Below are 26,978 nucleotides of genomic sequence, written 5' to 3'. Positions count from 1 at the left end.
TGGTCCTCCCCTGCTGTGCTTACGGGATAGTCCCCACAACTGTTGTGTCTGTTTCTCGTGTTCCCTCACAACAACTCGATTAGATGATGTTCTGCTAATCCTCCATCCCTCCCGGTGTTATGGTTGGGACGCACCCGTATGACGGGTAGGCTCGGAGCTCTTCCGGGACCCTAGAGTCGCCCCTCTCCACAGGTTGCCCCCTATGTCTGCATAGGTGATTTAGGTGAGACAGCCCGCCTGTGACTGACTGTCCTGCCGTTGGTTTGAAGTATTGCTTGGAGCTAGATATATGAATACTTCCTCGGCGTTCCGGCCGCCGGTTGTGCGCCTCAGTAGGATGTTGCCTCGGTCTTACAGCACGACTCTTACTGGTATTCTCCTTCTTGCTTTGATCTCGTTTCTCACTCAGCACAATATATCTCGCTTCTGATCCTTCCTTAGGGCACCGCCGCTATGCTGAGCAGGCACGGTCCCGTGACGTTCTTTCTTGTTGCCAGGCCTCTGTCAGGGTCCCAAACCTGACAGGGACCCTACCGAATCTTCCCCGCAACACCCTCTGCCACAAGGTGTTGCCTGGTTCCAACCCAGTCAGCTTTCTGTCTAACTTCCTGCCTGACCCCCAGTTTACTCACACGGTGAGGAGTGGCCTAATAAATAGCACCCTTAGCTCCCCCTGGAGGCCCGACTGTGAAATGTATTGGTGTATGTGATACCTGGTCAGATGAACTCCTTCAGTGCCATCAGACGTACCATAGCTCCCCTTAGCGGCGGAGCCACAGTACTGCAACGACCAGGACTCTGGGGCGCTGCACTCCCCCCCGGTTTAATCCAGTACTCCGGGACTGGGAAGAAAACAACAATACATGTCAGCAAAAAGACATACAATTTTTGTGAGTGGAATAACAATAAGCATATTTGAACAGAGCTTCCCTTTATGGGAGGTGAGGCCACTTAAACGTTACAAACATGGTTAAATACTTTTAAATAACTTTTCTTACCCAACCGGGTATTCTACTAAGTGCAAAATTTTTAAACATTAATTCAACATTGCCCTTAAGGATGTACACTCTGAATCCACTAAAGACCTTCTTATAACACATTATAATTCTTAAGCAACTGTGCTACATTCTCCTACTTTACATCTGCAGGACCGCCTGTCCTAAACGCTCCAGACCTACTGCCTCTCCTTTCTATTACAGGACCGCTCCTTTCCGCCCGAGCCTACTGTCCTTCCACTACTATACACAGTATAGAACATGTTTTTCTTTCAGTTTGAGATCACTGAGCCATCTCTATATGGCTCCTAAGAGGACTCACCACTAACCCCTACGGGTTCACTTCCTGTCCTCATCCTTCTATTAACATTATAGAACATTTCTTACAATCAACTAATTGGTTACATTTAACTTTCACATATCAACATTATTACTTCTTCTTTTAAAGTATCATCATTCCTTAAGTGCTATCGATGAACATCCCCTTTAAGAGGGGACCAAGTCTCTATGAGGTAGTGCAACTTTTCAAGCTGCAAGTCCGTATGCAGCAAGGACTCCAGTACAAGTTCCAATAACCGTATCTTCGCAAAGAGTCCGTTTTTTATATAAAACCAGTAGAGAGCACCTTTAAGAAGGTGCAACTATGCACAAGGAGTTTGTATCATGCATTGTTCATGATTCAGCAGTTTCTTAGTAACGGAGCAAAAGGTAGAAAAAACAAACAAAAAGCAATAGGGATCCCGGGTCAACAAAGGGATCCCTTTAAGAGTTAACCCTGGACGGGTTTAGCAGCAACGTAGCAGAAACCAAACAGTTTGAAGAACTATTTACATATTATGCAGAGTTTTAAGATCTTACTCTTGTGGTGCAGAAGGTGGTTTCCTTCCGGGCTTCACCAGACCAACGGGTCACGCTGCCGATCCAAGGAGCGGTTCCTGCCCCAGCAATGACAGGATCCCTCGCCGTGATGCTCTTCTCACTGATGGACCGGCATGCCCCCAAGGTACGTGGTGGGTCCGGGTTCCCCGCTGCTCCGCAGGGACAGGTTCTGTTGCCTTTTCAGCAGGAGGTTCGTCTTCTGATGTTCCGGCAGCGGCCTGGAGTGCGATGCACCGCTGGACGCCCCGAGCTATCCAGCCAGCTTCACCTGTTTCCCTCCTCCACCTGGTGTAGGTTACAGCGTCACCTGGCTCCAGGTCGCGAGCGAACCTTCCTCCGCAGGGCTCTACTTCCTCCCGGTCTACACGGACCTGTAGCGGCTCTCCAATCTCCTGTATAACTCCCCTTCCGTGTCGGGAGTTAAAGGACACCACTACACCCCAGTGTGACGGCGGGGTTTCTTCCACGCTGGTCAGGTCAATCTGGGCTGCAGGCTGGGGCCGGCTCCGCCACGCCATCAACAGGCGCCGCAGGTGTTCGGCCTCCGGCGGGATTCTCATGCCCTGTGTCTGCAGCGTACCTTCAGCCGCGGTCGGGTTGGGAGGAGCAGGGGACACCGGAGACAGGCGGACCTCCGTGGGCTGGCCCAGCCGAGCGAGCATGCGGGCGTCAGCCTCCAAGCGGCGTGCTATCTGTCAGGCCTCGGCTGCGGCCACACACTCCTCGGACATCTGCCAGTTAGGTCGACCCATCGGTGGTTCCGTGAGAGCCAGTCCCCGCAACGATGGCGTCTCCGAGGCTGTGTCCGATGATGCGGCTCCATGCCGAGTCAGGTCATCCCCTCGCGGTGCTCCCGGTGTCGCCATCTTTATCTCCTCCCCAGCGTCTTCTTCCCGCGGTCTCTTTCGTGGGCGGCCCCGTCTCCATGGTCTCCACCCTCCAAACAGGATCAGGAGGCGGACCTCGGCTGTTGACGGACACGTCCTCAGGACACAGAAATATTTAGACTGGGCGGCCATTGTCGTTCGCGCTCTCCAGCTTGTCTACGCCCACTCCACGCCCCTCTTCTTCTCCTGCGCTCTCCTCAGCGCTGTAATGGCGGCGGATTTTGGCGGCAAGTGGCACAGCACAGTCTTTGCAATAAATCACAGTCCAAGTATAATAAATCACAGTTCCAAGGCACACATGACCCGATTCCTCAGGCTTAAGTAGATCCTGTTCGTGATGCCAAGTTGTAGCGCCCCCACTGCCGCAGGGCCGAGGGGTACCCGGTACCGGGCCTCTGAGTCTCTGCTCTGGGGTTGTCACGGTGGCTAGACCCGGTCCGTGACCCTGCTGAGGAACGCACAATGATAGATGTGGATGGTGGTGGTGGTGCGGTGCAGTAAATAACGAGGACACCAGGTTGCAGTCTCTTTACCTCTTTACTGAAGGTCTATGGGTCCTCAGTCCGGAATACGGTTCACCAGGCTGAGCAAGTCCGGCCGGTCCAATGGCACCTCCAGAGTTCTCTTTGCAGGTGGAAATCTGTGCCTTCCTGCTAGCGCTATGTGTTGTGGTCCTCCCCTGCTGTGCTTACGGGATAGTCCCCACAACTGTTGTGTCTGTTTCTCGTGTTCCCTCACAACAACTCGATTAGATGATGTTCTGCTAATCCTCCGTCCCTCCCGGTGTTATGGTTGGGACGCACCCGTATGACAGGTAGGCTTGGAGCTCTTCCGGGACCCTAGAGTCGCCCCTCTCCACAGGTTGCCCCCTATGTCTGCATAGGTGATTTAGGTGAGACAGCCCGCCTGTGACTGACTGTCCTGCCGTTGGTTTGAAGTATTGCTTGGAGCTAGATATATGAATACTTCCTCGGCGTTCCGGCCGCCGGTTGTGCGCCTCAGTAGGATGTTGCCTCGGTCTTACAGCACGACTCCTACTGGTATTCTCCTTCTTGCTTTGATCTCGTTTCTCACTCAGCACAATATATCTCGCTTCTGATCCTTCCTTAGGGCACCGCCGCTATGCTGAGCAGGCACGGTCCCGTGACGCATGTAATCTGCACCTATGTATGGCAATAAAGTTAAGTAAAATCAAAATATCAGAAAGTTTTAGAAACAAGGCAGCTTTATTTAAAGAATGACACACCAAATAGAGACAAAAAATGCAGCATCAAAAATGCGATATAAATGCATGGTAATAAAAACGCAAGTAATCTAATTTAAATGGGTGCAAAAATGGTGCAGAAATTCTGCAACATCAAAAACTCACCAAAAGCTCATCGTAGACTTAGGCTACTTTCCCACAATGAGCTTTTGGTGCGTTTTTGAAGTTGCTTATTTTTGCTCCACTAAAAACGTCTTATGTTTCCAGCAAAGTGGATGGAAGTTATAGACATCTCATGCCCACTGTGTTTTTTTTACTCAGCATAAGCTCACCTACAGTACATGTTTCAAATCTGCAGCATGTCAATTTCTCTTGCAGCTACACTGAGTGTTCTGTGTGTAATTTCCCCATACACTTACATTAAATGCGGAAAATCTTCAGGAAAAAAACGCATGTGCATTTTAAATGCGTTACGTTGGTGGAAACACATAAAAACGCATGTAATCTGCACCTAAGAATATCAATAAAGTTTTTTCCAAGCCAAATACCAGAAGTATTAAAAACAAAGCAGCTTTATTTAAAGAATGACACACCAAAAATAGACATAAAATGCAACATCAAAAACACCATAAAACACTTTAAAAACGCACTAAATAATTTAAAAAAGTAACCTAAATTAAATAATATATGCAGAAATTCTGCAGCGTGAAAAACTCACCAAAAGCTCATGGTGGGAATGTCACCTTAGGCAGGATGCTCCCCTGGTGGCCATAGCAAGGTCAGGATGCAGCTGGAAACTGCGCTAAAATACATTTTTCTGTAAATTGGTGCAGTTTTCAAATACGGTAGCTTATTATTTTAGGTAAAATTGCTGTTTACCCACTAAACTGTGCCACCATTAGCTCTCAGTGTGAACTGCGCCAGGTCATGTGTAATCTCATAGGGCCCACTGCTGTCTGGGGCACCAAAGATGAGTGGTAAAACATCAACGACATTTAGAAATGGCTGCACTATCTGAATGGTAGCGTCTATTAGCTTATTTTCACAGCGTATGCTCAAAAACAGTTTGTAATCAGGGAGCTATTCTTAGAAAATCCCAAATAGACAAAGAAAAATAGCGTGAAAGGAATAAGCAAGTACCAAGTGGCTTATCATATGAAGTAATCAGATAAAATTATACACTTTAGCATATCTTAAGACAGCTGACTGAACACTCATTATTGAAAATCAATTTCTGGCAAGTACAGCGGTGTTAAGACTTCGACCCAACCCCATTGTTGTTCTTTCCTAAGTACTATTAGGAATTGTTGCTAAGTGTGGAAACTTGTTTTTCTTAATAGGCTTTGCAGACATGCTGATTATTTTGCCAAAATAAGTCAGAGATGGTTCGAAGATGTGCTACTGCTAATTAGAATTGACTTGCTTGTATACATTAGCATAGTTAATTGGCATTTTAACCATACACCACAGGAGCATGGTACATTGAAACCATGTTCTTCACTTGTACAAGCTTTGCTACCAAAAATCATATAGCCTCAAAGTCGTTTTCTGTAAAACTGCACTATACCTCCTTTAGTAACTATTCACATGTAGTGGAAATGCTACATTATTTCCCATGCATTTTTTTGTGTAGAAAAAAAACACTGTGTTTCACAATTGAAGTGATATATTCAAAACTCATACCTTCTGTGGCAAAACTGTGCCTATTTTAGTGCATATTTTCACCACAGATTTTTATTGGGAGCCTGAAAAAAAGGTATAAAATTATAGATTTTCTGCATTGACAAAAGCTTAAAAAAACTGGTATATAAAAAGCAACAAAAATGCAATAAACAGAGAATTGCTATTTTAAATTTTGGAGCGGACTGGCGAAAGTATAGAGAAAACACATTATTTTGACATATGGGAACGTGGCCTTTATTGATTTCATAAGGGTATGTTCTGAAGGGAAAACTGGCCTGCAGTGGCAAAAAGCACTACATACACTCCTCAACACTGAAATTGCAGCATCAAGAATGAAAAGTCAAGGAATTATGCTGTTGGAAATCACAGGATCTATAGACATGTTAATGATAGAAAATCCAAGATTCCGTGGCACTAGCGAAAATAGGGATAAAATATAACCTTTATTCCATCCTTAAAAATCACATGACGAAATGCAATTGGGGTAGACGAGTTGTGATTTTTAAGGATGGAATAAAGGTTATATTTTATCTTTTTTCTCAAATGCCTCGGAATCTTGGATTTTCTATGGCCTTTGACTTTGTGGGGAGGTCTAACAGAGTCAGCATGGAGCTAACACTGATGTATGAAGATCACTCTTGGACTAGACATGTTAATGATGCAAATGATGAAAAAATGAAAACAAAATTTAAAAAAAATCTCAAATTATTTCACATTAAATATGAGTGCCACAGAGCGCCACACACAGAAATACACACACTTATACGCCTTGGCATGTTTTCAGTGAGGCTATTAATGGTTGTCTGGGGAATGTTCAGCCAAGCTGAGTGCACTTGGCCACGCTAATCATCAAGATCCACTACTGGCAGCTCCTTTATCAATTGTTGACCAATGACGTCATAAATGTGTTGGGAGACAATATTCCCAGGGAAGACATTTTCCTATTACTGATGTAGGAGATTACAGCTGCTACTAATAAGATTCTATGTGGAGGGAAAAGGAGGGAAGAGAAAGGAACTAGAGAGAGAACTTCTCCCCCCTCCTCTAAGCAACATAGAGTCTTCTCAGCAGCAAATGTCATCTCCTATATCAATAATCTAAAAATCAGACTTCACTGCATACAGATTTTACCTGTGAATTGAGAATTTTGAAAAAAAAGGATCAGTCCGGTAGGAAAAAGAAGCAGATTTCTCTGATAAGATACATTACAAAGTTTATTATTTTCACATGTAATATTGATTTAGTACATGAAAATTAAAAGGACAGTCACTCTGTAAATATATAGAACTATCCAAGCTTGGCATTGCAACAATTACCTTATCCTGGAGAATCACACTTCCAAGCAGATCAGTTTTACGGCAAAATGAAAACTGTAAAAGCAATCTCCCCCTCCCCCCCAAAAAGCAAAATTACAGAATTAGGGGGGGGGGTTATTGCCTTTCGATTTTGTTTTCCTTTTCCCAATGCATTGTATGGTAAAATAAATGGTGCTATTTAAAACTAAGCCACACCCCCACAGCATTTGTTACCCAACGCAACTGCCACTTTGACCACCACCTGCCCCTAAGCTGAGCAGCGTTTCCAAGGAGAAAGAAAACACAATAGATGTGATGAAAACTCAATAAAAAAACAAGTTGATAAAAACATATGTGGGTAGAAAGCATGTTCCTGTTGCATGAAATGATGCCATCTTTTATATTTAGAATGTATCTGGGGAGCAGTCAGTTACTTCATGCCGTTTGATCATTTGGCGCATCTTTATTGGTCTTTTTAAGTCTACGCCGCCTATTTCTTTTACTTACTTTGTGTCAGAAATTTGAGACAACATTTTGACAAATTTATTAGATCATGGTGTCACATTTAGGGTCTCATCCTCTATTTCAGCAAGGCCATGTTCCTATAGACAAGGTTCAGAAACTGTAGAAAACACGTAATAAATATGGTACAAGTCAAGAAAGTTTTTTTTATTTTGCACAAATGATGCCATTTAGAATTGTGACCCTACGTTTCCATTTTTCTTTCTACCTCACTGTGCACATTGTTCCAATGTACCATCCACATTGCACATTAAATGAGAACATTGCACTATGAAAGTAAAAATCTACATTACAGCCACGTCTAAACACAGATTCATAAATGACTTTTAGCACATTCAGTGCTTCAGTATATAATCTTTGTATGCTTCATATATTCTTAACGTATTACTTGTTCATGTGTATTACAGATCACATTGACAACCATTGGCTATGGTGACAAAACTCCTCATACTTGGCTTGGAAGGCTTCTTTCAGCTGGTTTTGCTCTTCTTGGTATTTCCTTCTTTGCACTACCTGCAGTGAGTATAAAGCACAGAACTTCCTTAATAAATAATAATGTAGTGCGGATCTGTGAGTGTATGTGCACACATTAAGTATTTACTGCAGACATTTCTCCACCAAAAATGCGTCTTGGCAGGAAAAATAGCGTAAATGAATGAGGCTGAATAACTGGCTCATTTCAATAGCAAAACCAGACCCATTACTTGGTTGAAGCTTCGAAGGAGGATTATTGGCTTAGCTGTTGAAATGAGCCAGTCGGTCAATCCAATAAATTCCATTATCTGAAGATTAGGGCACCATTGTAATATAAATATATTTGTAAATAGTTTGTATTTGTATTATAAACTCTTTTAAATAAATGTATTAAGTAGACAACCCCTTTAATTAGTAGCTTCTTGGTCATTTCTAATTTATTACAACACATCTTGATTGCATGAGACCACTGCAACTTTCAATCAGTTTAGAACTGTAGTAGCTTTCCTTTTAGTTTATAAAACATTTTCTTTGTTGTTCTTACACTCTTTTCATAAAATATTCAAGGTTTGTTTCTAAAAAATAACCCTTGTGCTCTAATCAATAGAGTAAATATGTGTCTCTTAGATAAGTGGTGATTTCTCACTCATGTTAGCCGTCGTCCAACAGAGACCTCCAATATTGAACATGTTTTTTAATCGATGATTGTTTGAAATATTTTTATTTAATGAGGCCACAAGATACAACATTATAGTTTATTTCATTTATTTGAGACCAATTAAATTGGAAATGGAAGTTAGAACATAGTACCTGAGTTAAACTGGGAAAAGTCAGTCAATTAAGTAGGAAAAATGTAATTTTACATGACAGTAGATTTCTTTCAAACTTCCTACAGAAGGGAGTAGATGGTTGCTGATATTTAACTTCTTAAAAAAGATACTGTACTGCATATCTACTTTATTCGTGGTCTCAGTCTCAAATCAAGTTTTTTTAATGAAGTTGGCTCAAAATTATCAATTTGTAACATGTCAGACATTTGCTAAATGGACATTTCAATATTATTCCATTCAAGGCAACAGCAAACATTGTGGACATTTTTCTGGTTTTCGATAGTACAAATTGTTAGCATATTAAAATACTAAGCAGCACAACTCATTGCTTGTACAGTCTGTCTTAGGTTGTAAGCTCATATATTAATGGTGGAATTCCCTTAAGGGAGCAAGGAGAGAAGATGGCTCTTTCTGATTGTAGTAAGTTTAAAAGAGAGAGATTAAAATCAAAAACAGGGAATTTGCTCATGTGGTGGAGTTGTGCATATTTGGGCACAACTCCTAAAAATGAATGAAATAAATCCAATATATGCAGCTGACATGGTGTGCTGATGGAAGTTCCTCCAAGGGAGTTCCGGTAGTGTGTAATGAGAGAGGAGATACCTGGTGAAGGGCGGCGCTTCCATGATAGTAGATGTAATCAAATGAGAAAATTACCAAAAAAGTTTCTTGGTAATTTTTCCATTTGATTACATCTTCTATCGGGGAGCCGCCCTTCCTCTGGTATCTCCACCCTCATGTTGTCAGCTCAGAAAGGCAACCTCAGGCAAACTTGGCACTAGTCACTCTGTATAGTAGGTGCCAAAGGAACCTCACCCTACAGCCCCTTTACAGGAATCTGGACTTACAATTGGGGCCTTTGGGTTGCATCCATGGAGTAGCTGCAGGCCAGAGGAACAAGTCTGAGGCAAAGATTGTCAAACTAGATGTGTCATAAACATAAAATACAGAATCAGAAGACAATACCATAGTCAGGGGAATAACCAGGGTCAGATACTAGGAGGTCAGTCATATCCAAAGTTAGACAAGCTATGGTCAGATCAGCGGGTTCATTTGCGTGGCCAAATGATTACAGCTATTGTGCAGATAATAAAAATTGGCTTCTTTTCTTTTTGTCACAGAAAAAAACATGCTTGGCAATCCTCTGACAAGCAGAAAAGAAGTCACTTCTACTGTGCAGATTCTTATAAATGGTAAAAATATTTTGTACCTTTCAGGGAATTCTTGGGTCAGGATTTGCCTTAAAAGTTCAGGAACAACATCGACAGAAGCACTTTGAAAAAAGGAGAAATCCTGCAGCTAGTTTAATTCAGGTGAGGCTTAAGTGATGTTGTAATCAATACTAGAACATCTATACAATATAAATGTGAACCATGTTCGGTTCTTAATCAGTGCAAACTTAGACGAGACAGACAAATTTTATCAGAGTGGTTCATGCGTTTGATAAATCTGTCTAATTTTAAGACTGTCTGGTCTAAGTTTGCATCAGCTAACAGTTGGCCCACCTTGTGCCAGAAATATGCCTCACAATTTTTGCTCATAGTGTTGTCACACAGTTGTCCCGGTCAGCCACATTCTTTCAGCCATAGACAATTTGTACAAAGTGTCTACAACACGTCATATATATATGGTGCACATCATTAAACACATTTTTGGGAGCAAATTACGCTTGAATTCTGGCACATTTCGCTTCATAGATATGCCCCCTTGTCTTTACATATTATAGAGATTCATAGTGATATAAAAACAAGTGTACATAAAGCATAATAGCAACAAAACGATTCCTAAAATGTTAGTGTCACACAAAACTTACAGTAAATGGTAATTATTTTTTATAAATATATTTTCATTGGTCTGGAAACATTTGCCAGTGGACTAACACCTCTATGTGAAATGACCGATCCACATATTGCTGTATATTGCACAATATGAAAGGTCAAAAATATTCCCCAATAAGGCGGCATTGGCCACAGTTTACTATAGTATATTCAGTGCAACAAATTACCCTTACAGCTTGTTGTTAAAGAGGTATTTTCAAGTTGTGTCTTGAGCTGTTCACAGTAATGGAATATTCTTACGCTTTCCGTACTTCCAGGTTTCTATCACGATGGACTCTCCTCCTCGGGTGATAGTTTTGGTGAGCAGCAGAGCTGTAGTATTAGTAGAACTATAAAGCCCAGCACAAGTTCTGCTCTAACACATTCAGCTATCAGTGTTTTTTCTGGAGTGTACACTGTTATCACTAGACACGAGCGAATATGTTCAGCTCCCTCCTTATTCGGCAAGCTATAGCGCTTACCAAAGAAGCTGCCGTGGGAACCCGGATGCCTGGAGCGCTCCGATAATCAGGGGTCCGGTGCCGCAGCTGCATGTGTCGTGGCTGTGTGACAGTCACAACATACAGGCTCTCCATGCATGCGTTGTGACTGTCACACAGCCGCGACACATGCAGCTGCGGCACTGGACACCTGTTTATCGGAGTGCTCCAGGCATTGAGTTTCCCGCTGCAGCTTCTTTGGTGAGCACCATAGCTGGCCGAATAAAGAGGGAGCCGAACATATTCATTCATATCTAGTTATCACTGTATTCACACATAGAGATAACAGGGTATTTCATCAAGCACACAGCTCTGGATAGTGAGAGAAGAGAGGCATGATTAGGAGAACTGTTGTGAAAGCTGCCAGGCTGGTGATTTATAACTGCATTTCTTCAGAAGATGAGTGGAAGAGGAGGTAGGAGGATGGAGGACGATGAGCAGCTATAGCTAAGATATAGAAATCAGTGGGCTAGAGAGAGCTGACTGGGATGCTAAGGGTTATCTCGTCTCCTGGAATATAACTACTACACACTCTTTTCCAGGCAATAGAGGTTGGGCTCCATGGAAACAAGCTGTACGCTATACATGATAAAAGTTCTTATTGCAGGAGAATGACAGCAGATCGAAATAACAAATCCATTGCAAATTTGCTTATTTTCATGCTATCTAACTAATTGAACCAATATGAGAACTTGAGAATACTTCTTTAAGAACCTGTCTTAATGGGGAACACTTTGATAAGATAGCTTACTCCATTATTGGTGGAAACATCTTTGTAGCTAATATCTTTGTAGCTGTGGTGGCCGCAATAGCTTGAATTCAGACGCTACTCACTTTTATTTACCTACCCACTTTCTATGTATGATAAACACTAAAATATGGAAAAGAGGAAACGCTCAGCCTCCTTGCCTCTCATTCCCTCCGTAAAGAGGACCTGTCACAAAGTCAAAAGTGGGCAATTTGTGCTCTTTTTTCATTCTCACTTCTTGCCTGATTAATCCTGTTTTTTTTACTCAATAAGGTTCCAGAGGTATGGGACTTTTTATTTAGGCTAATTTTCATGGTATTTACTAAGCGGAGCTTGACACATGGAATTCTCTTTTTTTTATAGTGCTTTGCATTATTACCACATGAGCAATGCTCCCTTAGTAAAAACTATACAAAGTAATTCTAAATTTAAAAAAAGGTCCATATCTATAACTATATGACAGATTTAAAAAAAAACCACAGAGGAGCAGCAGGAATAATGCATGAGCAAAAACTAACCACTTTTGACTTGGTGATAGAAATATGTGTAAATATGCATGTATCTAACTGTGCTTCAGGGGATCAGGTAGAAAATTTGCATCTGGGCACAGAAGTTTCGAGCTATGCTATGCATTTAGATATATTTGTATCTTTTTCAGATTTCAAACCAAAGTTTCTAAATTTACATAAAATCATTTTTATCAAATTTATTTCCAGACTTTTGAAAGTACATTTTTTCAGAATAGGTAGAATAATAAGCTAGTGCTCACATTCTCACCTTTTCTTGTTATCAGTAAGATGCTATTATTTATGTGCCGTGCTAAAATCTCTTTGATTCATTAGTCTCTTAAAAGTTTTTCTTGTCAATTTTGTTTAAATCATTTAAAGCTTTAAAGTATTATAAATTAAATGACCATTGATGTTCAATAAATGTGTAAAAGATTCTTTTATTCTTGTTTACATATATGCATTAAAGAAACCAAAATCTTTAGAGTTTTTTCCCACTAAATACATTTATCATCTATCCAAAAAATATGAATTTTGGAGTCTGATCACCAATCCCAAGAATGGGAGTCCCAAATCTAACTGTGTGAATGGAGCTGTAGTGCACCTGATGTATTACTGCTTCATTCACTTCTATAGAACTGACAGAAATAACCATTCCATCAGTCTCATTGAAATAAATGAAGCAGTAGTACCACATGCTCCCTATTAGAGTTGAGCAAATATGTTCAGAATCGGTAGCTGAATCTTATTTTGCCATATTCATTCCATATTGGTACCCTATTTGTGTCACATTTACAGGTGCTTCCCACAAAATTTGAATATCATCAAAAAGTTGATTTATTACAGTTCTTCAATGCAAAAAGTGAAACTCATATATTATATAGAGTCATTACAAACAGAGTGATCTATTTCAAGTGTTTATTTCTGTTAATGTTGTTAAGTATGGTGTACAGCCAATGAAAACACAAAAGTCATTATCTCAGTAAATTAGAATAATTAACAAAAAACACATGCAAAGGCTTCCTAAGCATTTAAAATGTCCCTTAGTCTGTTTCAGTAGGCTCCACAATCATGGGGAAGACTGCTGACTTGACAAATGTCCAGAAGGCAGTCATTGACACACTCCACAAGGAGGGTAAGCCACAAAAGGTCATTGCTAAAGAAGCTGGCTGTTCACAGACTGCTGTATCCAAGCATATTAATGGAAAGTTGAGTGAAAGGAAAAAGTGTGGTTGAAAAAGGTGCACAAGCAACGGGGATAACCGCAGCCTTGAAAGGATTGTAAAGAAAAGGCCATTCAAAAATTTTGGGAAGATTCACAAGGAGTGGACTGCTGCTAGAGTCATTGCTTCAAGAGCCGCCACACACAGACGTATCCAGAACATGGGCTACAATTTTTTGCATTCCTTATGTCAAGCCACTCAAGATCAATAGACAATGCCGGAAGCGTCTTACCTGGGCCAAGGAGAAAAAGAACTGGACGGTTGCTCAGTGGTCCAAGGTGTTATTTTCAGATTAAATTAAATTTAACATTTTATTTGGAAATCAAGGTCCCAGAGTCTGGAGGAAGAGTGGAGAGGCACACAGTCCAAGATGCTTTAGGTCTAGTGTGAAGTTTCCACAATTAAAGTATTTTAATTTACTGAGATAATAACTTTTTAGTTTTCATTGGCTGTAATCCATAATCATCAACATTAACAGAAATAAACACTTGAAATAGATCACTCTGTTCGTAATAATGTTATATAATATACGAATTTCACTTTTTGTATTGAAGAACTGAAACAAATTAACTTTTTGATGACATTCTAATTTTATGAGAAGCACCTGTATGTTTGATGATCGATTCCGAACATATTCAGTAATTTCTACTCTCATTGACTCCAATGACGCTCGGTTGTGTTCAGCGAATATTGCAAAAACAATATTCGCCGCCAACCGTAATTAGAACCGAATCATGAAAAATTCACTCAACTCTGCTCACTATTATACACTTTACGCACGGAACTTGGGAACTCCAATCTCGGATGAGTGAGGGTCATAATGATTGGACCCCCAGAGATCTTACATTTTATCACTTATTCTGATAAATGCATTTAGTGGAAACTGCCTTTAATTTACTTGTCCAATATTAACTTCACGTGTTGTGCGAAAGTACTGTGAACATAACCATATGATAATTCATTTAAATAAAAAGAAAACTTTATTTAACAGTGCAACCCCTGGGTTGAAACTAAAAATTCCATTCTTTTAGCATCCATTTTTGTCTTAACAAAGTTCCTGTTATGTAATAATGAGACTTTTCCTTGATCTTTTCCATCCAAACATGACTAAGAGTATTGTGATCTGACCCATCCGTCATACATTCAGCTTTTGGTGCAGGTTTTTTTTAAGGTAATAGCAGAGAGGAAATATCAAAATATTTCCTTTAGGCTCTGCAGAAAAAACGTCAAATAAAAAAAAGTCTAGGATATACTGTAGTAATGACAGGTATGTTGCATCTGTCCTATTCATCTGAAAAGTGATTGCAGAAATCCATGCACATACTGCAGATACACCAGAAGTCCAATCAGTTAAAGCAAATATTCAGTCACAGAAATGTTGGAAAATTTTGTCAAATCTCTGACTGTATGTGTGAGCATTCCTTAATACATTTTTTTTCTTTTCGGATGCACTCTTGGCTTAGATTTTTTCCTGCATCAAAAATTCAATGTGTGAATTCATCCCTTCTCACTTTATTTTAAGAAAGTTTTTTTTTTTTTTTTTCAAAGGAAGAACGTTCAAAGACAAATAAAGCCAAAATTACCTATGGTCTTAGGGGACAAACATAAAAAAAAACAGAACAAGAAAAAAAAACCTCTAAAACTATGAATTTTTTAAAATAGAGTTAAAACCCAAGACAAAAACATTCTCAATAGTTCTGGCAATTTAATTGACCAATGTATAATCTATCAAATATCAATATATCAAACAACCAAAAATATAGATTAAAGACACAAAAGTTATATTGTGTATTATTATATTATCAATTAGGGTAGTTAGGAAACAGACTACATTGAGCGTAGGCGCCATTATTGTTAAATACTTAGAGTGCCAACCTCTGTGATTAGTTAGGGTTTTGCCTTTCCCTCCCCTACCATAATTGATATCATATATTTTATCTCTTGTGTCCCTAATCTATATCTTTCTTTGCATTGCTAGAGTTATTGAGAATATTTTTTTTCTTGGGTTTTATTTCTATCTAATTAATTCATAGTTTTAGTGGGGTTTTGTCCTGTTTTGTTTTTTAAAACCGCTGAGATCATTGGTTGGCTGTAGAGGTCACATAGGGTATAGAAAACTCCTTTAAAGTTTACTCAGTTGCATATCATAGACTATTTCAGTTAAATCACTTATATTTATAGAGGGTAAAGTAGAGAATGGCACTGCCCTTTTGTCATCATAAAGAATGCAACTAAAATATGAACCTCAAAGATAGTTAAACATAAGCCTAACCCGATCTAATATAATCATAGGAACCTGAACAACACACGAGCCAGGATTTGCGGTAGTTAAAGGTTCCTTCTGTTATCTCACAGAAAAGGGAAGTATAGACCCCTATTACACTTCCTTCACTCAGGCTATGGTATGAGTCCAGGACACTGACTGGTGTCCTCACAGAAAAGGGAAGTATAGACACCAATTAAACTTACTTTACTAGGGCCATGGTATGGGTTATAGACACTGACTGTTATACTCACAGAAAATGGAATTTTAGGTTCCCATTACACTTCCTTCACTGGGGCCACATTATGGGTTCAAGGCACTGACTGGTGTCTTCACAGAACAGAGAAGTATAGTCCCCTTTTATACATCCTTCACTGGAGCCATGGTATGGGTTGAGGACACTAACTAGTGTCCTAACAGAAAAGTGAAGTATAGTCCCTTATTACACTTCCTTCACTGGAGCCACGGTATGGTTCAGGGCACTGACTGGTGTTATATAAGCTGTAGTCAGTGAGATTAGAAGTTCATGACTAGTTTTAGTCATATACCGTACAGTAGTTATGAAATGACTCGGATGAAAAAACACTCCTGCTCAGTGCTAGCAATAGGGTAGGGTAGGGTAGGGATATCCAGCCATTGTTTGATTAAAAAGTTGCAAAAATAGTTTATTTGTAGAATTGAATAAAACAGAACATTCCAAGTACTATAGAAAAAAAAACTATTGTGAGAGATTTTCCTACATGACTCGAACAGAATCTCCGTCCCTACTCAAGCAGTGGCTGCTCTGGCTTCTGGTTGTGGTTGACGTCACAACTACAGCGCACATCCATTAGAGGCCACAAGTGGAAAACCCCTTTAAAGATCATTATGCACCATTGCAAAAGAAATGCATGCACAACATTTTGAAAAGAGTTTATTTTGACAGCTGTACTTCCAGGTGATAATGATAAACTTTAATTTACTATGAATGAAAAATAGAGTTACATTTAAAAAAAACAATCATGGTTGTAAATATGTTTATAAAAAGATTTCTGACCCAAAGGGGTTGTCCAGTGCGGGCAGTAGGTGCCCAACTCCAACCCTTGGACATTTATATCAAAGTCCTGAGTTACCTCTTAAACTGATAAAATAAATGACATTGACAATGAGATGTATTGTTATTCTTGAAACGCCTTGTTATTCTTTCAAACCTATTTTTACCTGTTTTTTGCAAACTTATATAATTTCTGCCTGAATGCAGATCTTTAAAGAATTCCACATTTCTTGATAAATAGAAAATGACGTCCTTGTATATTTTCTGCAAAGTACTAAGCCATGAAATGAGTGCATTTACCAATTTTTTTCAGACTTTTTAGATTTTTCTGTATACTTACTATTCTTTTCATGGCTTTCAGACAATGACATAGTAAATCAATAAAATAGCTGTTGTTAGAGCCTGCAGAAAAACACTACAGATCCCACCAGCAGCCTTGTTTAATTAAAAATAACTAAAAATAATTAAAAATAAATATTTCTTGATTTTATTCACAGTCATTATATTTCTGTGTGATACTAGATATGCAAATATGACTCTTGCAGATAGCTTACATCTTAAAATAAATAGTACTTGCCAAAGTCTTAGCTTGGTCTTGCTTCTCCCACGACCAAGATTCTGTTTGCTGCCCAAGTCCTACATCTAAATACCATGGCGAAGGCTGAGGAGCTTGTTAGTCGCCTCACCTGGTACCCAGGCACTTCATGTAGTTATTTGATAAATTAAAAAAGCTGATATCTTTATTTCAAGTAACTGTTAGTGCAGTTTGTAAATAAACAATATCTAATCCTGGTGCTTGTGCACCCAAAAAATTCGGGGATTGTATTTGCTAATCTCAGGCTTGTGTGCAGTTTCTTGGACAATGACAATAAGCCAGTGATGCATACTCTAGATAGGCAGCATTTGTGCAGACATTGGTTCCATGGTCAGTTTGGCACTTAAGAGAGGGCACTAAAATCAGAAACATGCAGAATCAATAATGCTTTGGACGTTGTAGGTATCCTTCTATGAGCTTTTGCTACCTGATGCTTAAAGGGAATCTGTCAGCAGGTTTTGCTGTGTAATCTGACAGCAGTATGTGGTGGGGCAGACGCCCTGATTCCAGCGATGTATGACAGGTGAAGCAGTTGTGATAGAATTACAATTTTCTCTGTTGCAGATTTAGCAAACCTTAGAATGGTGAGCTGTGTATAACCCCGACCAAACCAAACCCTGACCAAACCACTGATTGGCAACTTTATGTTTACATTGTATATTGACAGGAAACTGTTAATCAGTGCTCTGGGCATGCTTGGACTAGGAAGCAGGAGGTCAGTTGTCCTGTAATAATCTGCTGCTGATAAAACATTGATTGTATAGAAACATTAGCACCCGGTCCAGTTAGTGACACATCACTGGAATCAGGCTTTCTTCCCCTACATCATGGTGGTCTCAGATTGCACTACAAAAACCTGGTGACAAACTTTATTTAATGGCTGTAGCAGACTAGATGCAATCAAATGTTTTATGTAAATTTAACACACTCACCAGCTCTTGTAATCAACCATCGTCATGGGATCAATAGAAAACTGACCATTTTCAAATCTTAAACTACCAGTTCCCAGAGTATATTTGTTGAGCTTGTTAGATGACTACATTTAGTATGAAATACTAATTAATCATCTTTGTACATATACTATATTCAGTATGTCTTACTTTTATCAAAGGGCCATATTATTGCTTTAATCTGTATAAATGATAAGTTGGATATAATCAATATGTCATGAGTGTCATTCTTGAAATATGTGGACTGCAGAGTTCTCATTTTCTGTGGGATATTTAGTGCCTATTAAATGCAATTCCTTTTAGTTATTTCAATGGACACCACTAGTCTTCCAGAGGTGTGCTCTAGTTAATAAAAGAATGCCGTCGTCAGGGCATAGGATTACAGGCTGTTTAGACTAGTCCAATCCCCTGCAGGGAAGATTTAGTTCATTCCCTTGGCTCCGTGTCTAAATACTTTGCCAGGGAAGAGGCTCTTGGGGCTTTCCCATGTACCCAGAGCACATGCCCTAAAATCACCCCATCCCTCTGCCGAGGGATAAAGGTTTTATCTACATACTGGCTATTCAAGAACAAACACTGGAGCTAGGAGCAAAAATGTTATGGCCCAAAGCTAATAGAAATGACAAAGAACGACTGATAAAGTGTAAAATAAACCATTTTCGTTTAATTACCAATTGTTTACTTCACTTGTTATTATGGGAGAGAATATTTCTTTCCTAATCGCTCATATGGTACTGAATTGCAATATGGATGATAAATGGTTTGCATGGAACATTAACAACATTTTTAGAAAACAAACATACACTTACTAATGATAAAGAGCAATTACTCAAGATACAAATCCAAAAAAGTCGGAGCTTTTCATATTAATGTACTGGATTAACATCAATATTTATACACAACGTAATTGAAGCAAAATAACATTATCCCTATATAAATTATAGTAATTACAAGAAATAAACTTGCTGCTAATTTTTCTAGCCATCTGGGCTACTTACTGTATGTTACACCATAGAGTCTCCAGAAACATTCTGTCTCCTTTATGCCCTTAAAGGGAACCGGTCTTGTGTAAAAATGTGATTATCCTGCAGATATGGAGTTAATATGCAGGTTAATAGCGTTCTGACGCTGCTCGGTGCCACCACCTTGAGCCCCGCTGGTGGGAGGAAATTAAATTTTCAGTCACAGGGGTGGAGCCAGTGCCGGTTTAGTCACTGATCTGTGTATAGAGAGCAGCGGCTGTAACTGCGCCCCAGCACTGACTGACAGCAGCTAAGCATTAGATCCAACTGTCAGTCACAGGGGCAGAGCCAGTGCCGGTTTAGTCACTGATCTGTGTATAGAGAGCAGCGGCTGTAACTGCGCCCCCGGCACTGAGTGACAGCAGCTAAGCATTAGATCCAGCTGTCAGTCACAGGGGCAGAGCCAGTGCCAGTTTAGTCACTGATCTGTGTATAGAGAGCAGCGGCTGTAACTGCGCCCCAGCACTAAGTGACAGCAGCTAAGCATTAGATCCAGCTGTCAGTCATAGGGGCAGAGCCAGTGCCGGTTTAGTCACTGATCTGTGTATAGAGAGCAGCGGCTGTAACTGCGCCCCAGCACTGAGTGACAGCAGCTAAGCATTAGATCCAGCTGTCAGTCACAGGGGCAGAGCCAGTGCCAGTTTAGTCACTGATCTGTGTATAGAGAGCAGCGGCTGTAACTGCGCCCCAGCACTAAGTGACAGCAGCTAAGCATTAGATCCAGCTGTCAGTCACAGGGGCAGAGCCAGTGCCAGTTTAGTCACTGCTCTGTGTACAGAGAGCAGCGGCTGTAACTGCGCCCTCGGCACTGAGTGACAGCAGCTAAGCATTAGATCCAGCTGTCAGTCACAGGGGTGGAGCCAGTGCCGGTTTAGTCACTGATCTGTGTATAGAGAGCAGCGGCTGTAACTGCGTCCCAGCACTGAGTGACAGCAGCTAAGCATTAGATCCAGCTGTCAGTCACAGGGGCGGAGCCAGTCCCGGTTTAGTCACTGCTCTGTGTATAGAGAGCAGCGGCTGTAACTGCGCCCCCGGCACTGACTCACAGCAGCTAAGCATTAGATCCAGCTGTCAGTCACAGGGGCAGAGCCAGTGCCAGTTTAGTCACTGATCTGTGTATAGAGAGCAGCGGCTGTAACTGCACTCCCGGCACTGAGTGACAGCAGCTAAGCATTAGATCCAGCTGTCAGTCACAGGGGCAGAGCCAGTGCCGGTTTAGTCACTGATCTGTGTATAGAGAGCAGCGGCTGTAACTGCACTCCCGGCACTGAGTGACAGCAGCTAAGCATTAGATCCAGCTGTCAGTCACAGGGGCAGAGCCAGTGCCGGTTTAGTCACTGATCTGTGTATAGAGAGCAGCGGCTGTAACTGCGACCCAGCACTGAGTGACAGCAGGTAAGCATTAGATCCAGCTGTCAGTCACAGGGGGGAGCCAGTGCCAGTTTAGTCACTGCTCTGTGTATAGAGAGCAGCGGCTGTAACTGCGCCCCAGCACTGAGTAACAGCAGCTAAGCATTAGATCCAGCTGTCAGTCACAGGGGTGGAGCCAGTGCCAGTTTAGTCACTGCTCTGTGTATAGAGAGCAGCGGCTGTAACTGCGCCCCCGGCACTGAGTGACAGCAGCTAAGCATTGGATCCAGCTGTCAGTAACAGGGGTGGAGCCAGTGCCAGTTTAGTCACTGCTCTGTGTGTAGAGAGCAGCGGCTGTAACTGCACCCCAGCACTGAGTGACAGCAGCTAAGCATTAGATCCAGCTGTCAGTCATAGGGGCAGAGCCAGTGCCGGTTTAGTCACTGATCTGTGTATAGAGAGCAGCGGCTGTAACTGCGCCCCAGCACTGATTGACAGCAGCTAAGCATTAGATCCAGCTGTCAGTCACAGGGGCAGAGCCAGTGCCAGTTTAGTCACTGATCTGTGTATAGAGAGCAGCGGCTGTAACTGCGCCCCAGCACTAAGTGACAGCAGCTAAGCATTAGATCCAGCTGTCAGTCACAGGGGCAGAGCCAGTGCCGGTTTAGTCACTGATCTGTGTATAGAGAGCAGCGGCTGTAACTGCGCCCCCGACACTGAGTAACAGCAGCTAAGCATTAGATCCAGCTGTCAGTCACAGTGGTGGAGCCAGTGCCAGTTTAGTCACTGCTCTGTGTATAGAGAGCAGCAGCTGTAACTGCGCCCCCGACACTGAGTGACAGCAGCTAAGCATTGGATCCAGCTGTCAGTAACAGGGGTGGAGCCAGTGCCAGTTTAGTCACTGCTCTGTGTGTAGAGAGCAGCGGCTGTAACTGCACCCCAGCACTGAGTGACAGCAGCTAAGCATTAGATCCAGCTGTCAGTCACAGGGGCAGAGCCAGTGCCAGTTTAGTCACTGATCTGTGTATAGAGAGCAGCGGCTGTAACTGCGCCCCAGCACTGATTGACAGCAGCTAAGCATTAGATCCAGCTGTCAGTCACAGGGGCAGAGCCAGTGCCGGTTTAGTCACTGATCTGTGTATAGAGAGCAGCGGCTGTAACTGCGCCCCAGCACTGAGTGACAGCAGCTAAGCATTAGATCCAGCTGTCAGTCACAGGGGTGGAGCCAGTGCCAGTTTAGTCACTGCTCTGTGTATAAAGAGCAGCGGCTGTAACTGCGCCCCCGACACTGAGTAACAGCAGCTAAGCATTAGATCCAGCTGTCAGTCACAGTGGTGGAGCCAGTGCCAGTTTAGTCACTGCTCTGTGTATAGAGAGCAGCGGCTGTAACTGCGCCCCCGACACTGAGTAACAGCAGCTAAGCATTAGATCCAGCTGTCAGTAACAGGGGTGGAGCCAGTGCCAGTTTAGTCACTGCTCTGTGTGTAGAGAGCAGCGGCTGTAACTGCACCCCAGCACTGAGTGACAGCAGCTAAGCATTAGATCCAGCTGTCAGTCATAGGGGCAGAGCCAGTGCCGGTTTAGTCACTGATCTGTGTATAGAGAGCAGCGGCTGTAACTGCGCCCCAGCACTGATTGACAGCAGCTAAGCATTAGATCCAGCTGTCAGTCACAGGGGTGGAGCCAGTACCAGTTTAGTCACTGCTCTGTGTACAGAGAGCAGCGGCTGTAACTGCGTCCCAGCACTGAGTGACAGCAGCTAAGCATTAGATCCAGCTGTCAGTCACAGGGGTGGAGCCAGTGCCAATTTAGTCACTGCTCTGTGTATAGAGAGCAGCGGCTGTAACTGCGCCCCAGCACTGAGTGACAGCAGCTAAGCATTAGATCCAGCTGTCAGTCACAGGGGTGGAGCCAGTGCCAGTTTAGTCACTGCTCTGTGTATAGAGAGCAGCGGCTGTAACTGCGCCCCCGACACTGAGTGACAGCAGCTAAGCATTAGATCCAGCTGTCAGTCACAGGGGTGGAGCCAGTGCCAGTTTAGTCACTGCTCTGTGTGTAGAGAGCAGCGGCTGTAACTGCACCCCCGGCACTGACTGACAGCAGCTAAGCATTAGATCCAACTGTCAGTCACAGGGGCAGAGCCAGTGCCGGTTTAGTCACTGCTCTGTGTATAGAGAGCAGCGGCTGTAACTGCGCCCCAGCACTGAGTGACAGCAGCTAAGCATTAGATCCAGCTGTCAGTCACAGGGGCAGAGCCAGTGCCAGTTTAGTCACTGATCTGTGTATAGAGAGCAGCGGCTGTAACTGCGCCCCAGCACTGAGTGACAGCAGCTAAGCATTAGATCCAGCTGTCAGTCACAGGGGTGGAGCCAGTGCCGGTTTAGTCACTGATCTGTGTATAGAGAGCAGCGGCTGTAACTGCGTCCCAGCACTGAGTGACAGCAGCTAAGCATTAGATCCAGCTGTCAGTCACAGGGGTGGAGCCAGTGCCAGTTTAGTCACTGCTCTGTGTATAGAGAGCAGCGGCTGTAACTGCACCCCAGCACTGACTGACAGCAGCTAAGCATTAGATCCAGCTGTCAGTCACAGGGGTGGAGCCAGTGCCAGTTTAGTCACTGCTCTGTGTATAGAGAGCAGCGGCTGTAACTGCGCCCCCGACACTGAGTAACAGCAGCTAAGCATTAGATCCAGCTGTCAGTCACAGTGGTGGAGCCAGTGCCAGTTTAGTCACTGCTCTGTGTGTAGAGAGCAGCGGCTGTAACTGCGCCCCCGGCACTGAGTGACAGCAGCTAAGCATTAGATCCAGCTGTCAGTCACAGGGGCAGAGCCAGTGCCAGTTTAGTCACTGATCTGTGTAAAGAGAGCAGCGGCTGTAACTGCGCCCCAGCACTAAGTGACAGCAGCTAAGCATTAGATCCAGCTGTCAGTCACAGGGGTGGAGCCAGTGCCAGTTTAGTCACTGCTCTGTGTATAGAGAGCAGCGGCTGTAACTGCGCCCCAGCACTGAGTGACAGCAGCTAAGCATTAGATCCAGCTGTCAGTCACAGGGGTGGAGCCAGTGCCAGTTTAGTCACTGCTCTGTGTATAAAGAGCAGCGGCTGTAACTGCGCCCCTGACACTGAGTGACAGCAGCTAAGCATTAGATCCAGCTGTCAGTCACAGGGGCAGAGCCAGTGCCAGTTTAGTCACTGCTCTGTGTGTAGAGAGCAGCAGCTGTAACTGCACCCCCGGCACTGACTGACAGCAGCTAAGCATGGCATCACAAAACCCATTCATACAAAAAGACACCAAACACTTAAAATGTGGATAAAAAATGGCCGTGTAGTTTATTAGGGTTACATAAGTTAAATAAATACCAATAAATATACTCATCTCTTAAAACCCAATTTCCATACTTCTCCATAAATCCAATCCACCCATACATGGGTGATTTTCCCACAATAAAACTACACGACGAATAAATACAAACATTAAATAAAAGGGAAGGGGGGGTGGGCTTCTTCTTTTCTTCTCTGTCACACTGAATGAATAAAACCCCAAAAAGCAGGGTTTATATAGACAAAAATCAGGCGCCCAAGATTCAAATAGCCAATAAAAAACGGCCAAAAAAGGGCGCCAATACACCAGTCAAGACTGGATAAAACCAGTTTCCCACATCCACAGCTGACCGGCCTGACCTTTGGATGACCTCTCCTTACAAAAACCATAACATAAAAAATAGGGTTTATGAGGCCATGAGACCCCCGCTGTATTTCTTTCTGTGCCTACGCGGGGGGGCTAACATGGCATCACAAAACCCATTCATACAAAAAGACACCAAACACTTAAAATGTGGATAAAAAATGGCCGTGTAGTTTATTAGGGTTACATAAGTTAAATAAATACCAATAAATATACTCATCTCTTAAAACCCAATTTCCATACTTCTCCATAAATCCAATCCACCCATACATGGGTGATTTTCCCACCAGGCCAGGTCTCAAAGAGACGTGGCCCCCCCACCACCACACAGCCATCTTTCAATAATCGACTGTAGGTCAAGGTTAAAAATGTCCAATCCAATATCCGATAGATGAATTAGATCTCGTCTATAAAGACCAGGTAAGAACCCTTCGAGGTCGGAATGCCTGAAAGAAAAACCTGAAACCAAAGGAAAAAATTTCTCCATCGCTTTGTTCACTCTTTTGCGTATTTTTTCTAAAAAAGAAAATTGGTTATTATGCCACAATAGTCTGGGAACGATCTCGGAAAAAACAAAAGATGAATGAGGTAACAGAGACCGAAAACCAATCATATCAGACCTCATAGTAGCTAATAAATCCATAGTCCTGATTTTTCCGAGATCATTCCCAGAAACGTGAAAAATAATTAAATCAGGAGAAGGGTATTCTTCTAGCCATTTTCTAACTTGAATAACCAGGGAAAACCAACTCAGACCTCGAACAGCGAGCCATAAAACTTGAATAACTGACACATTAAAAGATAAGTTCTCTGTATAAACTCGCTGACTAGCCCTCTTCTGGGCCCAGAAGACAAAAGAGTGTCCGACTATCCAGATAACTAACGGACCTAAAAGAAAATTGATAATTAATAATCATAAAGATCATGTCTGATATACAGTTTGAATCTATTAGAGTTCCATCTCCCCAATTCTTTTATTCCGGCCTCAGAAAACCCGGCCCTAGAGGCCTCAGTAGCCGCTCCTATCCTAAAAGAATGGGAAGTAATGTTCAAGTGTTTCAAGTTCAAAAAAGACAAACATTTCTTCAAAATAAAATTAAATTGAAAAACCGTGACCGGTGATAAATCCCTATGAATAAACAGAGGGCCTTGCTTTAAAGGTCTAGTTTGAAGCCAAATAGACATCCTACTCACAGGGCAAATGGAAGGATCGGAAATAGCATTAATTCTCAACTTGGAACCTCTTCCAAACTGATCCGTCTTTGATTTCCTAATAAAAAGGATTAAAAAGGCTTCATGGATTTGAATATCTGACAACAAGAGTCCAGAAGGATTGGATTTTTTGGCGGACACTACTTCGCCAATCCTTAGTGCCCCAAAAAATGATAAAGAAAAAATGGCGCTAAATAAAAGCGCCTCCTCAGAATTCAAACAAACATTGCAGAGACTAGAGCATAAATCTCTGAGCAATGATAAAGATATAGGTCTTCTAGTATCGGGCATAAAATTAGATTTTTTGAGGCCCTTCAAAAACTGTTTCACCGAGAAAAAATTCGTTAACGGGATGCTACCTGAAAGTTTCAGAAAAAAGGAAACTCCCGCAAGGCTTTTTGCTATCGCGGAGTACGACAGACCCCTCTGGGCCATTTCAGAAGCAAATTTGAGCGCTGCCACAGGATTTGAAACTAAAGGGTTAAAATCGTTTAACTCACAAAAATTACTCCAATTACGCCATGCGGCTGAATAATCAGCCCATGATCTTTCGGACAAAGAATTTTTAATAAAATGCGGTATCAAAGGGTGATCACTTCCCAGATTGAAGGGGATAAGAGGGTTGCTTCTGAATCCGCATACGGGACCTGTAGAAAAAAAATTCGACCACTGACGATTAAGCAAAGAGTCCGTTAAAGCTATAAGCTTACTCTGTCCAAGCTTAGCCTTCAACCAAAGATTATTTTTAAGGCATAGCAAAACTAATTGCCTCAAAATTCTAGCTACTAAAGTGTTTTTTGAAGATAAAGTATTAATGGCAAAAACCACCGCCTGGTTGGAGGAAAGCAACAAAATTCTGGAATTCTGCATTAGAGACCCCCAAGTATAAATTCCGGAAAAAATTGAAAAAATTTCTAGGACCGTAAAATTAAAAACAAACCGTTCAGAAATCCAAAAATCTGGCCAGCAAAAACGAGACCAATGTGAGGCAAAAAGGATGCAACCACCGAGATGCTTGTCAACAGAAAAAAGAAACGGGAAAGAGTCCGCAGCTACAAACGATGACTGCCACAAGGATCTACCGTTATGTTCCGATAAAAAGGAAAGCCATATTCTGGCATCTTCCTTCAGAGCAGAACGAACCCTAATATGAAAATGGGGTGAAGATACACCCTTGGTGGCATCATATAAGCTCCTACAAAACGCCCGTCCAATAGGAATCACCCTAACTGCGAAATTCAACAATCCCAATAAGGATTGAATTTCTTTAAGAGTAACTTTCTCTTTAGACAAAAAATTAGTTAAAGCA

General features: G+C 42.2%; 1 protein-coding gene across 3 annotated transcripts in view; it reads left to right on the top strand.

Moving 5' to 3' along the window:
* The window catches only part of KCNQ5 (potassium voltage-gated channel subfamily Q member 5), a 1,116,095-nt gene that overhangs the window by 921,212 nt on the left and 167,905 nt on the right, over positions 1 to 26,978 (top strand). For all 3 annotated transcript variants that reach the window (XM_077289900.1, XM_077289901.1, XM_077289902.1), the window contains exons 6-7: positions 7,873 to 7,983; positions 9,987 to 10,082. In XM_077289900.1, coding sequence (XP_077146015.1) covers positions 7,873 to 7,983; positions 9,987 to 10,082 — 207 coding nt within the window. The remainder of the gene's footprint in view (positions 1 to 7,872; positions 7,984 to 9,986; positions 10,083 to 26,978) is intronic.

This window comes from Ranitomeya variabilis, chromosome 2 (genome assembly GCF_051348905.1).
Source record: "Ranitomeya variabilis isolate aRanVar5 chromosome 2, aRanVar5.hap1, whole genome shotgun sequence".
In the NCBI taxonomy this organism is placed as follows: Eukaryota; Metazoa; Chordata; class Amphibia; order Anura; family Dendrobatidae; genus Ranitomeya; species Ranitomeya variabilis.
Note: the sequence above shows the minus strand (reverse complement) of the source record. Positions and strands in the feature narration are given on the sequence as shown.